The sequence below is a fragment of the Periplaneta americana genome, chromosome 14 (assembly GCF_040183065.1).
Source record: "Periplaneta americana isolate PAMFEO1 chromosome 14, P.americana_PAMFEO1_priV1, whole genome shotgun sequence".
In the NCBI taxonomy this organism is placed as follows: Eukaryota; Metazoa; Arthropoda; class Insecta; order Blattodea; family Blattidae; genus Periplaneta; species Periplaneta americana.
This window is the reverse complement of record NC_091130.1, coordinates 30,151,327-30,170,620: the sequence shown is the minus strand read 5'-3', so window position 1 is coordinate 30,170,620 and position 19,294 is coordinate 30,151,327. Positions and strand designations below refer to the sequence as shown.

Here is a 19,294-nt window from a genome sequence, read left to right as displayed (position 1 = left end):
GCAGAAATTCTGCGTCATCATATGATGATGGAAAAGTGGAACAGAGAAAAATTCTCTCCGGCACCGGGATTTCAACCCGGGCTTTCAGCTCTACGTGCTGACGCTTTATTCACTAAGCCACACCGGATTCCCATCCCGATGTCGGATCGAATCCTCTCAGTTTAAGTTCCACCTCTTGGGTTCCCTCTAGCGGCATACCTTCATGCACTGCGTCATAGATGTATGACAGTTGGCACAATATCCACGCATGTGCAGAGGTGCACTCGTTATGAGTGACTAATTGGCCGAGATCCGGAACTTAAACTGAGAGGATTCGATCCGACATCGGGATGGGAATCCGGTATGGCTTAGTGGATAAAGCGTCAGCACGTAGAGCTGAAAACTCAGGTTCAAATCCCGGTGCCGGAGAAAATTTTTCTATGTTCCACTCTTCCATCATCATATATATGATGACACAGAATTTCTGCACTGAAATATCATAAGTACTTCGGTACAACGTAATATATGATAAGCGAAAAATAATCACTTTGTGAATTAAGACGGCACTTATTCCGTCGGATCCCGGCCACTTAGTCACTCATAACGAGTGCACCTCTGCACATGTGTGGACATTGTGCCACTGTCATACATCTATGACGTAGTGCACTAGGCCACTAGAGGGAACCCAAGAGGTGGAACTTAAACTAAGAGGATTCGATCCGACATTAGGAAGAGAATCCGGTGTGGCTTACTGGATAAAGCGTCAGCAAGTAGAGCTGAAAACCCGGGTTCAAATCCCGGTGTCGGAGAGAATTTTTCTCTGTTCCACTCTTCCATCTTCATAATACTTGCCAATTAAAGAAATTATATTTCTGAATGGTTCATTCTTATTTGTAGTATTCTTTTACCTTCAAACTAAAGAAACAAAGTATTTTACACACAATTTTAAATTAGTGTAACTCTGAAAATATTGAGAATAGGAACTATGTTTATATGACATTTTTTTGCTCAAAATGTCTTCAGAAATAAGGTCCGTAAAGGACGGTAAATCCTCGTGAATCACCCTGTATAATTGTCGGTGCCGTACTCAATTACGTCACGAACAAGACTCAAGGCTGCCTCCGTAGTGGGACACTGACCCGCTGCCAGACGGAAGCTGCGAAACATAAAAATGGTGTGAAATCGCACGGTAATGAATTTTCAAGAAAAACAACCTGCCGCGATGCTGTTCGTTACCCTTTCTTATATGATTCACTGCTCAGTCAGAATCATTGCGTGGCTGTTATGCAAACTGCCATTAACTCGTTCCCACTAATAAACTTAATGAGTGCCGCAACGGGTTTATAGCACCGCCATTAAGTTCTGTAACTTTATATCATCCCGGACTATACTTTGTAAGTTTCAATAATAAAATATCTTCAACCGTGTCTAAATTTCTTTATGTTTGTGTGCATTGTATATTGTACCCTAATTTCTTAACATTCAGAAAGTAGGAAAGCAGTTCGTTCTTAGGTCGCCTGAAACTGCTGCCACGTGGAACGTAAGGCAGTGCCATAAAAAAGTAGAAATTTGGCAACACAGCATCCAACGTGACGCATAACATTATCAGCCTCTATTGGCGTAGTTAGCTGTTAATTGTGAAGGGGAGTAGCCTAAACTATCAATCATGGGCGCACGTGTTAAGGAGGAGATGTTTTTATAATCGCGTAACCATTACAGTCGAGCCGTTCTTATTTCCGGCGTGGCCACGCCTTCTCGACTTTTGGCGCGAAGAAGGTAGGCAATAGCGGTGTTGCTAAATCTCTGTCAAGCCAATAGTGAACGGACGCAGTTCTAATAGCTGGTTGTCGAACAATCAGTCGGTATTGTTGTTAGTTCTGTGTTATCGCTGAGTTTTCAACATCACAATGCCGTGGAGGAGTCAGAAGACCATCAATTCGCAAAGCAGAGAAATGATTCTTAGCGTTAGAGATTATTTCGAAAACGAAAGTGAAAATAAGGGTAGTTTATTGCCTTTAATGCAAGTGGTGCAATGAACAGCTGATGCGTGTGATGTGAACAAGTTCACGGCTTCTCAAATAACGACAGAGAAGTACGGACAATCCGGCAAAGAAGAAAATAAACTGAGAACTATGGCGGCGGCAGGTACTAATAATGATTGTAGCGATCTAGGCGTAGCTCCTCTAAATTGAACAATACCGTTAGGCAAGATTCTTCGTGTAATTTTTTTATGTAGCAATGACTTATCATGACAAAATTTTTAATACTAACATATTTTACTTAATTTACAGATTGTGTGGTTTTAATTATTCATTCACATAAAAAAATGTTTATTTATTATATTTTACAGCTTTCTCCCATTTTAGTAATTTCTAATATTGTTTCTGTATTTACGAAAATCGTTACTTCAAATGGTCGGAAAAACCAATTATAGCACAACATGGTAAGTCTTCTGTGTCCTGGGATGCTAGGATCAACAATAACAATAAAATATATAATATTATGTATTCGTATATTACTAATTATTTATCGTAGGAAATAATTTTTCGTTCGATGTTTAAGACTAGACATGTGCTAAAACTTCGTTAAGAGTACAAGGGTAGACTTGACAACGCAGTAACATCCACCGTGAGCGGGAAGCGGTATGTCGTCTGCATAACCTTGACGACAACCACTGCCAGTGAAGCAGCGAGTCAGCTGACCAGAAGCTGCCGTAGAGATGAACAAAACTAACTGCCGCTCTCGCTCGCTGTGTTCGTTGCATTTGTCTTTCGAGTCTCGTCTCGTCATTCTCGTGCGCTTCGAGTCTCGCTCATCATTCTCGAAATAAAATTTGGTCGGCGTGGAAAGATTTCGTAACTTTGAATAACATACATTAGCGTTTCTCAAACTTTTTTGAAGTGGGGACCACTTTTTTAAGTCAGAACAGCTCCGCGGACCACCTTACTCTTGTTCCCTTCGAAAGCAAATTTATCATTTCTGTGGCATATTTTAATACCAATATACTTATATTTTAAAATAGAATTAATTAATTATAATACTTTTGTAATTATATTTTTGTAGCCAATCACAAGTAACTTATAACAAATTGTGTGCATTGTTGATTCATCGCTTGCCTGTTAGCAGTTAGTTGTTTGAAATCCTTCTTATGTGGTACACGCTAGTAGTTGTCCATGTCTGTGTTAAATAGTGGCCATTATAAATAATGGAAAACTGGCTTTGATCCGAATCTTTGAAAAGAAAGGAACATGATACGCTTCATTTAGGCAGTGCTAATAGTTCAGAACTCTGTGTGAAGAAATATATTAATATCAGTGATTATAGTGCCATTAAACAAATGTCTAGTCCTAGTGGTAGCTATTCAAAGAAAAAATACTTTCGTAAATATGACAAGAGTTACAAGGAACTTGGACTTACTTGGTGTGGCAATAAGAGTGAACGAAAACCTCGGTGAGTTGTTTGTTACGAAGTGCTTTCAAAGAGTATATGAAACTCGCGAAATTGAAACGGCACCTAGAGATGAAACACGCAAGTGTAAAAAGTAAACCTGTCGGAGGATTTTAAAAAAGACGGAGTGTAAAATTTCTTATATCGTCATCTGGAAAAACAAGTAAGAAAAATAATGCAGAAACATGCCCGATTTTGAACAAGTAAAGATGCAATTTAGCACGTTCTATTATTAGTGTACGACGTATAGTAGTGCCCATTCCAATGTGCATACTGGGTGTAACTATTAAGAAAGTCATCAATACATTAAAAGGTTCGGTCCTCTGTTATCAAATAGGGTGGTCCCTGGCTGGGTTACAGGCTCGGCACCAGATGTGCAGGGAAACGCCACGTTAATAATGCTTTAAATCCCTCTTTTGTTGCTGAGAGTAGAGTGAGAAGTAGGTACACGGGTAGAGTAAGAAATTTCATAAAATATTAGTACTGGGAGAAAAAGTGAAAGGCGATTGCCAGGTGTCATTTGCAAACTCGAACATTTTCAGCTATAGTGTGATACGCAATTCGTTTGAATTTTACTTTTTTCTTCTGTCTATTTTGAAGGACCACAAGGGCAGAACTCGAAGACCACAGGTGGTCCGCGGACCACAGTTTGAGTAACGCTGACATACATCATTGAAATAAATAACATTATAAATGTTTAAATGAGACAAAAAGACAAAACAGAACAGTATCTTAGTTATCAAAATGTTTTGGTTCTATTATAATGATATTACCTATGGTTATATAAACAGAAAAAAAACAATTCTCAAATAAATTTGCATTTCTAAGAAACATAAAACATAACGTTAATATCTTTTTACTTGAGAGTGCACACTTAATCTCAAACATATGAAAAGAAAATTCCTAGACTTTTAATAAGGGCCTAGTGATTAAATAAAGACTGGGGAACGGATTATACACTGAAAGGTAGATATGATGTTTCAAATAGGCTACTTAATTGTTTATACATAGGCCTATATAACAGTTGCCAAAGTAGATAAAAGTTCAATCAGATATAAACAACTGTAGCGATTCAAGGCTGCTTGACGTTCGGGACTTCGGGATCAATCTCGACGTCTCGAAACACTCACAAGCAATGTTTACGTCAACGACGCGACGTATACAACATTGTCGTGCGGGTTTTCGGCTTTGCGGGCGCTGTTAGTCTTGCTTTCTCGATCGTTGTTCATCTCTAGTAACCATCATCTGAGTTCTTGCTGTCTCATTAAAGCTTTCTCATCATAGAACGTAGGCCTATTGTAATACTGAAAATTGCGTTTATCGAGATATTAGTGGAAATATATGTTTTTAAGCAGCCGTTCCTAAAAGTAATTCTTTTTAAAGATAAACAAGCATGTTCAAAATTAATTATTCGGCGAAATAGTAGCCTATAATATGCAACGAGCCTATAATGGCATTAATTAAGACGCGATTGTGTTTATGAAACGAGCGTAAGTACCATGGTTATGGTTACTATACCAATATTTGAATTTTTGATATTACATTTTGTTAGTTTTTGGATTGTAAAAGCAACATAAAACAAAATGTTCCTAATAGAAAATGAGAGATTTTAAATCTATTCTACTCACATTTGATTGAGAAATACTGTAGGTGGCCGAGTTGAATGAGTTTAATTTTGAACAGCTCTCTTGTTGTGTACTCGCACGTCTTTTGTCACCAAATCCTATCGTCATAGAGGCGATTAGAAGCAAAGGAGTATAAGTGACGTTTGTAGAAAAATTATATAAGTGCATCCAGGGTAAACTAAGGCATTTAAAATTGCAGTGGGAAATGAATATATCTTTTAACCACATCACACATCAACATTTAAAATTAAAACTTCATGGAATTTACGAAACCATAGTAACTTTTAATCATATTTTCTCGAAAGTAACTTAAGTGCACTTAGTTACAGAGGTGTGAAAATTATTAGAATAATCTTAATTTTAAAGGTTTTTTAATAGTTCTTTCACAAATATTAATTGAATTTATAAATATTGGTATATATTACTATAGTGATGTAGGACATATTTACTACTAACAATGCCGGAAAGCATTGTTATACATTGGTATTTTTCTTATTTTACAATTGTTATGGGAATTCAGAAATTATTATATTATGTTGGCGGAATTGGAAACAAAAAATTATATGCACAAAACAGATGTATACGTTCATTTGAACCTTCACAACAATGTAAACGCAAAGAACAATTTGTTTAAAGCATTTCTTAATTAATTTTTTATGTTTCCAATTCCGCCAACATAATATAATAATTTCTGAATTTCCATAACAATTATAAAATAAGAAAAATACCAATGTACAACAATGCTTTCCGGAATTGTTAGTAGTAAATATATCCTACATCAGTATAGTAATATTATATACCAATATTCATCAATTCAATGAATATTTGTGAAGGAAATATTAAAAAACCTTTAAAATTAAGATTATTCTAATAATTTTCACACCTCTGTACACCTCTTTGCTTCTGACCGTCACAATTCTCATTGGTTTCCTAACACTATTAAAACATCACATTATAATACAGAAACATAGCACAGGATATTTTTCCCCTTTACGCTACATAAGAACCTTTTAACAAACCAGTATAATAATTTTAAATAAATCTATTTACAAAATAACAAATAAAATTTTTATTACAGATTGAGTCTTTGGACGCAAAGCAGCTGAACAACACGAGGAAAGCGGGTATCGACGTCGTGTTCTTCAACAGGGTGCCCAAAGTGGGGAGCCAGACCTTCATGGAGCTACTAAGGAGACTGTCCATGAGGAACATCTTCGGCTTCCACCGCGACCACATACAGCGGGTCGAGACTATTCGCTTGGCGCCCAGTGACCAGGTTACTTTTAAAAATTAATTCGTCTATTCTATGCGTTTATAGCGTAAGTGAAGGTATTAACATCATGAATTCAAAAAATGTGTTACAACTGACCAGAAATACGGATAGTAATAGTGATTTTTTTTATATAGATATTGATTATTTGTAGCCTTTCCTATGAAATGTACGTTTCAAAAGTTATAGTTTTGTCAAGGTTTTACAACAATACAAGTAAATAAAAGTATGACGCATACTGGCGCTGTTACCTGCAGTGAAGATAATAACGCCACTTATTTTTTGTAGAACAAAAAAAAAACATGTTTATAAGCAAAAGTGATAAATGTAAGATTATGTTATAGAATTGAACAACTATAAATGATTAGGGACAACAAAAAAGTTTCAATGTTGAAATTAAATAATTGTCATATAGATAATTAAAAACAAATTTTGAAATGCATACAATTTTTATTTTTTAGTACAGAATACGGTAATGTACATTCATCAGTTCATAATTATTGTAATACAGTAATACATTTCTTTCTTTCTTCCTTCCTTCCTTCCTTCCTTTCTTTCTTTCTTTCTTTCTTTCTTTCTTTCTTTCTTTCTTTCTTTCTTTCTTTCCCTTAGTTTAACCTCTCCCTTTTAGGTGCATTTACACGATCCACGCCACACGGGCCAGTAATACATAATAGCGTAAAAAATACTCAAAGTTTTCGTAACCTTATGAGAATTTTAAATGGCGGTTATGTGTGTCATGTGACGAAGAGCAGTGTAGCCAACGTCGCAACTATGAAGACTATGAAGTAGCGCTCGATGACTTCAGCTTAAGAACATATTCCTTGCGTTTCGCGGAATCCATTGTGCAACAACAGCGCTTGGCGGTAATAGCCATGATTCTATCCATCACTCGAATTAAATTTTTACGCTCTGTAGGAACAGAGAATTTCACACTTCCGTAGGCTATTTAGATTCATCCAACACCCCTTCGAAACGGGCGCGTTCAAGTGCTAAATTGAAAGATATCGTCTCTGTGCATTGTTTGCAAGGTCCAAGTGACAGGTACCGATGCTACCCTCTACTCCAGGGATATGACGGTTTTTTTTGTCTATGTTTTCACGCGTGAACAGTGTAAAGAGTAAACACAATATGCAGCATATGCGATCTACGAAAACTACTCACATTTTCGTCAGACTCTTCTCTTTCGCATGAATGGCCTTTTTTTTCGCCTAGCTAAAAGTTTTGGTATTGCCGATTATTTGGGTGCCGGATACGAGGGATTTTACTGTAATTTGAAAAAAATTTAATAAGTTCACTGTCATTGAGTGGTGCACAACCGTCTTCATATAGTGAACAGAGTCCAGTTTTCTTTGTGCCACTTATGTCGCTGAAAAACCTGGTTTGAGTCCCGGTGCAGGAGATAATTTTTCTCCGTTCTACCCATTTTTCACCATATGGTAATACAGAATTCCTGCACGGAAATATCATATGTACTTGGTACATCATAGTAATACTGATAAGATAACACAATTACCAGGACAACCAAAAGCAAACTCGTCATCTTAGTGATGCAAAGAATCCTTTTTTTTTTTTTTTTTTTTTAGCAATAAGCCAGTGCCAGAATTTTTTAACATTGTTTAAAAAATGAATAAAATATGAGCAATTACAGTTACCTCTTATGTTTGAAAACCCCTATACAACAATAATTAAAAGCATACATGTATTAAACATTTACAGAATTACATCATATTGGATATTTTGATAAGACGCCAACAATTTCGTGCTGTTTTTATAATAGTAGTAGACTTTGATTTGACGACGCTTTTAACAACAGATCAGTTTTGGGAGCTGTGATAGGCAGAGAAAACCGGCTGCAGAAACCGACTGTAACGGTTGGGGGATCATCGTGCTAACCACACGATACCTTCGTTCTGGTTGAATGGTCGTTCATCTCTGCTGAGAGGCCAGGTCTTAGCATTTAATTGGCTGTCGTGCCAAGGATTTAATTTAAATTTAACTATTAATTATTGGTAGCTATGTTCTTGCCGCGCTTTCTAAGTAGATCTATAATAATCTTCGATCAAGTAACATAATTATTAGACGAGTATATCTGAAACATTTTTGTGAACGAGACAAAGAGCGTCCTAGGTTTCGAATGGCCATGGTTGTTGGATGTTTAATTCGATTCTTATTTAATTATTACTTCTTCTATTTACACCGCAGAGCCTACCACAGTTCCCAGATCCACATTTCAGCTGCTTGCAATCTTTCAAAAGCCATTCGTTTTTGTTTCGTCCATGTCTGGACGCCATCTGTCATTGTCGGAATTTATATTTTTCCTTACTGACAGTAGACCTAGCAATTGTAAATATTTAATGTCCCTTTTGAACTACAGAGATCATCCAGAAATCATGATATTATGATTAGAAGAATGTAATGAAATACTGGCGGAATACAGTGACGACTCGTGTCAAGGTATGCTGACTAAGCCAAGAATGTATTGAGGAAAGAATATCGAATATACTCTTGAATTGTGGCTTTCAGTAGAGAGTGGTGAAAAATGAGTAAATAAAAAAAAATGTTGAGATGTTGAGACGCCATTTTTAAATTTTCTGCGCTATGGACTTTTAAATCACTCGCCCCCTTATATCGTTGTTTCCGGTATCTTCATTTTTTTGCTACATTGCCAGACAAAAATGGATATAATTTCTGAACTATTAAAGACACGTGCATGAAATTTAGAAGACTCATTCTTTAGACTATTAGAAAACTTTTCTCTATAACATAATTTTGTTAATTTATTTCATTTTAAAAATACATCCGTTTCTTTGCAAAAAAGGAAATTTAAAAAGTGTTATTAAATTTTAATTGTTTATTTTACAAACATAGGGACTAATATAAAATTCTGTTACGGACAGTTTGTAGAGCATGCTTTTGCAAGTACATTGCAAAAAACTGTTTGAATCTATGTTTAAAAATAGTTTAGATATACCGGTTTTTGTAAAATCCTGCATTGGGTATATTTTTTTCAAATCTGGGCCCCCCAATAATTTCCTTCAAAATATTTGTATTTGGTTGAGTTGCTACTGCTATGAGCTCTCTCTACATATAAAAAAATTAATGTTTTACACTAAATAGGGAAAAAGTTAAAAAAAATACCATCCTCTCCCCTTAAGGGAACCAAATACGACGAAGTGGTTTAAGTAAAAAAAAAAAACTTGATTTATGTGTAATGACACTTTACATGTAACATTCCAAAATATAAGTGTTCAACTCTTCCGGTAAAAGTACTTCTTTGATAGTTTTATAATTATATGGAAGTCACACTACGGTTACGTCCCCTTTTCTTGAACTATTTTTCTCCTTTCGACATTTTTCAAATATTGGGTACACTTAGTGTGAAACTTTTTCCAGATAGAAACCCTAATTTGTTAACATGCCTTGCCATAGTGGTGCCCTTTGTATTAAATATAAAATTATGAGAATGGAAAAAATCTGGCAGAAAAAAATCTCAACTATAAAAAAAAGATGTCAAATTTTGGACAATTGGAAAAATAATCATGGGGGAAAGCATCATGAGTGTAAAACCAACTTAAATGTTTTAATGGACAGAGAAAGCATTGAGTAACAACCTGTAAAAGTTCCAGCTGTGTATAAATGAGCAGTTCAGAGCAAAAGTGGTGTAAGTCAAAATTGAGTAATGAGGTTTAAAGTAAAAATTCTGTAAAATACAGCGCAATGTAGCAATTAATATGTCCTTCTTGCTATCCACTGGCTACTAATAGTTTAAATAAATTGAATATTAATTGCCACTTTGCGCTGTATCTTACAGAATGTTCACTTTAACACTCATTAGCCATTCTTGACTTACATCACTTCTGCTCTGAACAGCTCATATGTTTAGGGGCTGAGTGTACCAAAACATTGAACATTTAACATTGACAAGACAGGAGGTATCGGTCCCCTCAAGCCTTGGTTTTTCTGAATCGACGCATGCGAGATGCGAGGCCCGCCTCGCACAAATCCGGACCACACGAGAGATAGTGAGTGGCTTCTATAGTTGCGAGGTGCGCAGACCTCGCATCTTGCAACTAAAGAAGCCACTCACTATCTCTCGTGTAGTCCGGATTTGTGCGACGCGGGCCTCGCAACTAGCACATCGCATGCGTCAGTTCAGAAAAACCAAGGCTTCAATCGTTACGAGGTCTGCATCCCAGCAATCCTTCCGGTAATTAAAAAAAACTACCTACATACTTTAAAAGTAATTAAAATAGATGCATTCTTTAAGTTTATACATTTCTCTCAGGTCTCTGTTACAAAAAATAAAGGAACTTATGGACTATGCATGTTTAGAAGTTGCGTGATGATATAAGCGCTGCTACTAGTGTGGTGAGAGAGGTAGTAAATTGAATCATGGCCATGGGCTACAGTAGTATTAGCCCGAGGGCAGGTCGTTTAATGATGAGACCACATTTCCTGCATAAAGAAGAGACACAAGCTTCCTCAATCAGGGGCTGCCTATACAGGTAAAACATACTCAATAAATGAAGATAATCAAGCAAATAAATAAATAAACGTACTGCAGTTTGAAGAGAACTGGAACATGGCACAATCTAAACCCATGAAGAAATACTACTTCCAAAGGAAATGGGAATACAATTATGTTGTTGTAGAAGAAGACTAAAGAATTGCTTATTTGTAGGATAAACAGTCATGATTGGTTGAATCATCTGCTGCTGAATTAGCCGTGAAAAAAAGTCAATAAGTATGCTCATCTTTTAGACAATTATATCTTTTTCCCTTTTGCTGTGGAGACCTTCGGTCTTTGGAGTCATGACGCTAAAGTTTTGGTATCTCAAATCGGCAAAATTTTGATCTCCATTACCGGTGATCGTCGTTGCACTACTTATTTGCGTCAACGTTTAAGTATTGCAGTTCAACGCGGAAATGCAATGAGCGTTTTGGGTACCCTTCCCGAGTTCAACCCTTTGGATGAACTCTTTTTCTTGTAAAATTTATTTAGTATAGATAGATAGATAGATAGATATTTTAGAAGTAATTTTTTTTTATTACAAGATAATATTTTATAAAAAAAATATATTTAGATGTCGTTCTATCTTATTTTTGTGTCAAATGTATAAGTATTGTTTTATTTTATGTCCGATCTTTAGGATGTCTTATTATGTGTGAAATATTTAGATACCGGTATTTTCTAATTTTGTGTCAAATTTAACATACAGTCTCACTGTGTATTAGATTATACTGATATCTTAATATAAGTATAATATGTAAACGATTTTAATAAAGGTTGAAACATGTTGTTCCGTACCATTTTATTGGTCAAAAGTAGTAAGACGTAATAAAAGTGTAATAGTCGTGTCAAAAGATCAGTTAAGAAAATGTTGCTCAACGATGACTCTTTAAGCTCAGAACACATTGATGTGTTATTTACAAGGTATTTTGCAATATTTACACTAGCCCAAATACTGTACCTTGGATGTTCTGTTGACAGCTGAACTTGGCTTCGCACGTTCTCAGCTACAAGCCGCCTGCGGTCTACGTGAAACACGTATGCTTCACCAACTTCACGCAGTAAGTATAACTTTACACGTAATGGGCGGGTCATTGGCAGTTTTACCGCTTAACCTATTTCGTAATGATTGCACTTTAAATGACATCTATAAAACACAACTGTAACAGAACAGAATGAACACTTCTTATGTGTGTAAGTAAGTCTATGTTTGTTTTATGGATATACGGATGTAGTAGTAGTACACCGTGTTCCGCTTATAAGTATAACAAAAGAAATAGCTATAACTTCTGAATTAATACAAGTAGTCTATATAGTTGAAACCAACTGCTACAAAGAATGAAAACTGGGAATTTTTGTTACCTTATGTTCCATAAACCTCAACATGGCTTCCATTGGTGGCACGGGAAATATCCAACCGGTATTCAACCTCGACCCAAGTGTTATGAAGCATCTGTGGTGTAACATTGTTGACAGCAGCATAAATTCTTTCTTGTAAGTCTGCCAAATCACGTACTGGCGTCCTGTAGACCTGGTCCTTAACAAACCCCCACAGGAAAAAATCAGGTGGTGTTAGATCTGGTGATCTGGCAGGCCATGTGATGTACGGTGATCCTCTTCCGATCCATCTTGCAGGGAATTGTTCGTCTAAGAATGTGCGAACCATGTTGGCAAAGTGTGGTGGAGCCCCATCTTGCTGGAAAATTGCTCCATCTGGGAGTTGTGGCACAGCATACAGTTGCAACATATCCAGGTACGTGTTTGCAGTGACTGTCTTTTCAGCAAAGAAATAGGGACCAATGATTCTGTCACGCATGATCCCACACCAAACATTCCATTTAGGGGAATCCCGTTGGTGTTCAATTACGACACTTGGATTTTCCGACCCCCAGATGCGACAATTGTGTCGGTTTACTTTTCCACTGACGTGGAAGGTTGCCTCATCTGAGAAACAGACTCGAGTTAGAAATGTGTCGTCATCGTCCACTTTATCCAACATTGTTTCTGCAAAGCGTTTTCGTTCCAGTTTATCATTCGGCGTAATCATCTGATGAAGTTGCAGCTTGTACGCTCGCAAACGCAATCTTTTATGGAGCACTGTATGCACTGTTGTTGGTGGGATGTTCAACTGCACACTAGCCTGTCGAATGGATTTCCGCGGGCTTCTCTGAAATGCCTCGCGAATGCGTTCGACATTTTCGTCAGACACTTTACGCTTGGAATGTTTACCTGCATTAGACAACAAACTTCCTGTTTCTCTGAGCTGCCTATCCCATTTCATTATTGAGACGTACGTCGGTACAGCTTCCCTCGGTCTAAGATTGTACTGACGGCGAAACAAGCGCTGTACACGAATTATGGATCTATGTTCTGCTAATGACAGCACACAAAAGGCTTTCTGCTGTGGCGTCCACATGCTGACTGACTAAAGATACGATACGAATTCTCTTATTTAATGATCTGCGCATGCGTGAGTCTTCTAAAAATAAGTAACAACAATGGATTAAAACTTCCCAATTTCCTCTTTACAATGGTACCAATCTTAACCCATTTGCATGCATTGTTATGAAATTATAACTATTTCTTTTATTATACTTATAAGCGGAACACGGTGTAGTAGTAGTAGTAGTAGTAGTAGTAGTAGTAGTAGTAGTAGTAGTAGTAGTAGGTTTATTTTGCCTGGCAGAGTTAAGGCTATGAGGCCTTCTCTTCCACTCAACCAGGTTTCAATAATATACATGAAATACAAAATTAGATTACAAAATAACACAAAAGAAAATGTATGTATTTATTTACACTGCAAGTGGGCAAGCACCCGGTGGCAGTGGTATACACAATATAAACAATACACAATAAAATGATAAGCAATACACAATAAAATTTACAATACACAATACAATTATACAATACACAATACAATTTAACACAATAATAATAAAACATAAATAAAATACCTAAAATACCTAATTTTACAATACAACCTACATAACTATGTACAAGCCCTACATAAGTTTCAATAGTCTTTCACTTTACTCTCATCTCACTCACTGTAGTGGCACTATGACGCATTTCACTGACACTTTAGCACACATTTCACTGACACTATAGAACACATTTCATTGACGCTATAAATTATCACTGATCGGAACTATTCACTGCACTGTAAAACCATAACTTCACTGATTCACCTCGCTTCACTGATACAACAGTTCAAATAAGACAAATAATTATACCCTTATGCATACTTATAAACAGAACTACATTTAAACTAAACATTTCTAGTCTAAGGCCCACTTACACGCTATTTTTAAATAATTTACAATTCAAACCAAGGAAGTAACTCGTCAGGCTAAATAAATACATGTCACCTTAAAAAATTAAATGTTAAATGTCACCTTAATTTTAGTTTACACTTTATACACAACTTGTTTAATTTATTCTTGAATATCCTTAAGAAAGGACAGCCCTCAAAGACCGCTGCAGGTAGGTCATTCCAATCATTTATAGTTCTATTTAAAAATGAGAATTTACGTACATCCGTTTTCTGTTTCCTACATTTGATTTTAAAATCATGATCGTTCCTACCATAGTACGTTGGCTTTTCTAACCGAGCCGTTATGTCTACCCATCCTTCCTGACCTTAGAAGTTACATAAAATATAGTAGAAAATTACAAATAGTCAAGATCAGTTACATAATATAAAATTACAAATAGTCAAGATCGGTTACATAATATGTAAAATAAAGTATAAAATTACACATAATCCAAATCAGTTACATAACATAAGGGGAATATACACATTCACTCACACACACACACACACACACACACAATTTATAAGACCTAAAATGCTCGAGATAAATTCGACGATTAATTCATTTGAGATATATTATACAGTTAATATACATGTAGGTTACAAGACATAAAATGTTGAATAGCAAAGTCGTGCTAAATGGAATACAAATACAAATGATTAAGTAATATATCAAGATAATAAAAAAAAAGAAAAGAAAAGAAAGAAGAAGAGAGAGGAGAAAAAAATAACAACTTGGTCATTTAAGACTATTTAGAAACTTCCGCAAGAGTCTAGTTCTGTTCAATAAAAACATTTCTAAGCAGAGTGTACTTAAAAGATTTTAGACTACGACTGCTCCTGATTTCCTGTGACAAGGAATTCCAGAAACGGGCTGTGTGTATTGTGAAGGAAGCGTAGTAGAGAGATATTTGATGATACGGAATTGATAGAACAAGGTTATGCTGTATGTACGTATGTATGTATGTATGTATGTATGTATGTATGTATGTATGTATGTATGTATGTATTCATTCATTCATTCATAGCGTTCTGCCCAAGGGCAGGTCTTTCACAGCAAACCCACGATTCTCCAGTTTTTTTCTATTTTCTGCCTTCCTCTTAGTCTCCGCGTATGATCCATATATCTTAATGTCGTCTATCATCTGATATCTTCTTCTGCCCCGAACTCTTCTCCCGTTCACCATTCCTTCTAGTGGATAATTCAGAAGGCAATTTCTTCTCAGCCAGTGACCCAGTCAATTTCTTTTCATCTTCCTGATCAGTTTCAGCATCATTCTTTCTTCACCCACTCTTTCCAACACAGCTTCGTTTCTTATTCTCTCTGTCCCTTTCACACGTTCCATCCTTCTCCATATCCACATTTCAAATGTTTCTTTTCGTTTCTCTTCACTTTGTTGTAATGTCGTGTTTCTGCCCCATACAATGCGACACTCCACACAAAGCACTTCACTAGTCTCTTTCTTGGTTCTTTCTCCAGAGGTCCGCAGAATATGTTCCTTTTTCTATTAAAAGCTTTCTTTGCCATTGCTATTCTCCTTTTGACTTCTTGACAGGAGCGGTATGTTTCCAGTACAGTTAAGCTGTACCGCATTTCTTTACTGACCGCTCACCCCCATCTCTACTCCGGTGCTCTCCCCACTACTATTATTACTTCCCCTCTTTCGCGTCGCCAAGCTGTCAGGACTAAATAATCGGTCTGTACGTGTCTGAAGCTCTTCCTATTAGCTGCAGGACAAAGAACATCTTAATGACGTCTAGAACGAGACATTAATTAGTTCCCTTTCTGGAATCACATCCATGTTATATATTTTCGAAGTATTAATGGCAAACTTTCTGTTTTTCTAAACACGAGAAGGAAACCTATGTCTATAATCTAGGTGTGTTGGAATTTACACTTCAAACCCACTACATGGTATGTGTTTAATTAATATATTTACTCGTATATCGCCTTCCCGATCGCGATCTTCTCTTTTTTGATAGTCTAACAGCTCTGACATAAAGATGTGATGCACTCCGTGACGATTTCACCATGCTGAGCTAATTAAATCAGTTAAAAATAACTTAGCGAGATACGATCTACTCAATTACAGACGTTTTGTTTTATTCTTGTTTGTTTTATTACCCTTGATGTTGACGCATGCTACTGTTACTTAAACATGTGGTCTATGAAGAGTGATTCATTTGAACGAAATTAGTAACGTAATATTGCATGATGAACCGGCCATGGTAATAACTTACTCGCAGTATACGCTGTGTGGAATCCATGATCGATGCTTCGAATACGACCAATGACATAGATGTTTTATGAAGTAGCATACTCAGCGCATTTCGAACCTCCGGATCAAGGTCACGTACAAACTTACAAACCACGTACGAGTCATTGAACAGAAAACTGTGAACTGAAGCACTGTCCCAGCTGACTTTAGTTGAGGAGAATGGTTCAGGAATGGGTTGTAGTAGGAAGAGCAGCAACAACAGTATTTTTGTCGAAAATTTTTGTCATGACTGTGCTTAAAATGAAACAAAGGAACCGTATCTTCCGTCGATTGTTCGTAGTAGTCCAATCTAATAAATCTAATAAATAAGGACAACAGACTCAACTACACAAAATTTCTAGGACTTTTTACAGACTCCAGTTTAACATGGGATAAGCACATCGAATACATATGCACAAAGCTATCAAGAGTTTTATATTTGCTAAAGAAATTAACAACTTGCGTTTCTCAAAATTATTTAAGATGTGCCTACTTTTCTTTCTTTCAGTCGATAATTCGATATGCCCTAATTTTCTGGGGAAATGGAACCAAAATTGGAAGCGTCTTGATTTTACAAAAGAAAGCCATTAGAATTTTATGTAAATCAAACTATCTGGAACATTGTCGGCCACTTTTCAGACAATCACGGATTTTAACAATCATAAATTTGTATATATATGATCTAGTACTTTACACTCTACAAAATATCGACAATTACTCATTAGTGGCCAATATACATGATCATGAAATTAGAAATAGTGAACAAATTAATATTCCATATTCTAGATTACACAAGAGCAACACAAACTTTTTAATTATGGGGATGAAATTATATAATAAGCTCCCCAGTCAATATTATAAATTACCAATCAATAGCTTCAAAACTAGATTTTACAATTGGTTATTAAATAATCCTTTTTGTACTGTTGCTGAGTTTTTCAACACAAATTTGTATGAAATTGTATTTTAATAAATAAATTTAATTGAAATTTAGTTAGTTTTCTTTAATTTAAAAGTTTCACATTATTTCATGTTTTCATTGTAATATTTAAATTTTACTGTTTCTTTTATTAGTGTTTTTAAAATGTATTTATATGTTTTTCAATGTATTCTGACGAAGTCTAAAACTATATGTCTAATGGCCAAATAAATTGAATTGAATTGAATTGAATTGAATTGAATTGAATTGAATTGAATTGAATTGAATGGCATCCCTAGCATCATGAGTACAGTACTAATACTCTTTATGCCGTAAGATTATCTCATACTTAATTATTAATACTTACGTTAGTTAAATGTATGAGCTTTAAAACAATTTGAAAATATATTTAAGATTAAATTTGTGGGAACCGGACCTTCGTCTTATAAAAAGAGAATTTACCGGTTCGCGGCCTCTCAAAGGTTGAGAACTACTGTCATAGATAATGTAGTAGAATATATGACTGAATGATTAATTTGTTTTCTATTCATCGCAAATAAAACTTTTGTCACAGCGAAAAACGCTACGAATTTTTGCATCAACTGAAAATAGGCATAAATTATTTACATTATATCTATAATGTTCTATAATGATCATTAGAAATAATATATAAAAAACCAAGATATTCTTTAGGAAAGTTTCACGTATACAAGGTATTAAAAAAAAGTATCCAATATTTTAGGAGGTGCTAGTATGCATCAAAACAAGAAAAAAGTGTCTAATAAACATAGGTCCTACGACACATACTTTCTGAGATCTGAACACTTGTTCATAGGAGGTGCTCAATGTGACGTCCATTCATGGCAATGCATTCCTCTGCCCCTTGGCGTAAGTAATCACGCACTCTTTGAAATTGACCTGGTTGTTCTTGATAGCCAAAAGTCTAGGCCAGTTAGGTTTGAGGAACGAGCAGGCCAAGGTGTGGGGCCTCCCAATCAATCCAGCGGTCCTCAAATGTCAGCGTCAGATGTTCACGCTTATTGCGGAGAAAATGTGCACTGTGCCATCATGCATGAACCTATCTTTAGTCTTTGCTGATATGACACATTCTGCAGCAAAGTAGGCAACATGTTAATAAGAAAGTCCTGATAACGAGCCCCAGTTAATCTCTGTGGTAGCACGTATGGCCCTTAATCTATCGCCAAGAACGTCTGCCCAAGCGTTGATTGAGAATCTGTGCTGATGCCTTATTTCTTCAACTGCATGGGAATTTTCATCGGCCCACACATGCTGATTACGAAAATTCACAACACCATCTCTGCTGAACCCCGCTCATATCCGCAACCAAACTTTTCTTTTCAGTATTTCTTGCGACGTATCAGTATTCCATGCCAGGGGTGTCAACCACGGTATGATTATCTAGTAGCCTGCTGTATTCTAGGGTAGAAAAATGCATTGCCATAAATGGACGTCACATTGAGCACCTCCTATAAACAAGTGTTCAGATCTCAGAAAGTATGTGTTGTAGGACCCATGTTTATTAGACATTTTTTTCTTGTCTTGATGCATACCATCACCTCCTAAAATATGGGATACTTTTAACACCCTGTATATTTTGTTTAAATAGGCTATTCGTTGTTATCGAAGAAGGTTAGGACGAAATATATAGTAAGTCAATCGTATTTAATAGCACATTCCTTTCTCACAGATTCGGATTGCCGGAGCCAATCTACGTTAACCTAGTCCGGGATCCAGTGGAGCGGGTCATATCTTGGTACTACTACGTCCGGGCGCCATGGTACTACGTCGAACGCAAGCAAGCCTTTCCGGATATTCCATTACCTGACCCTCATTGGCTGAAGAAGGTAAGACAACAATAAGCTTAATTTATGGAAAGGAAGGAAGTCAACAACATTCTATGGATATCAGAAGAAAACATATCTCCAGTAAATTTATTCTTCATCCATTGT

At 36.1% G+C, this 19,294-nt stretch overlaps 2 protein-coding genes across 3 annotated transcripts in view; one reads left to right on the top strand and one right to left on the bottom strand.

The window, feature by feature from the left end:
- LOC138713236 (probable tubulin polyglutamylase TTLL9) overlaps positions 1 to 19,294 on the bottom strand; it is a 616,516-nt gene that overhangs the window by 364,022 nt on the left and 233,200 nt on the right. The gene's annotated exons all lie outside the window — the stretch shown is intronic.
- Positions 1 to 19,294, top strand: part of pip (heparan sulfate 2-O-sulfotransferase pipe) — a 239,157-nt gene that overhangs the window by 199,680 nt on the left and 20,183 nt on the right. Inside the window, exons 4-6 of the mRNA XM_069845164.1 lie at positions 6,130 to 6,327; positions 11,816 to 11,895; positions 19,033 to 19,189. Coding sequence (XP_069701265.1) covers positions 6,130 to 6,327; positions 11,816 to 11,895; positions 19,033 to 19,189 — 435 coding nt within the window. The remainder of the gene's footprint in view (positions 1 to 6,129; positions 6,328 to 11,815; positions 11,896 to 19,032; positions 19,190 to 19,294) is intronic.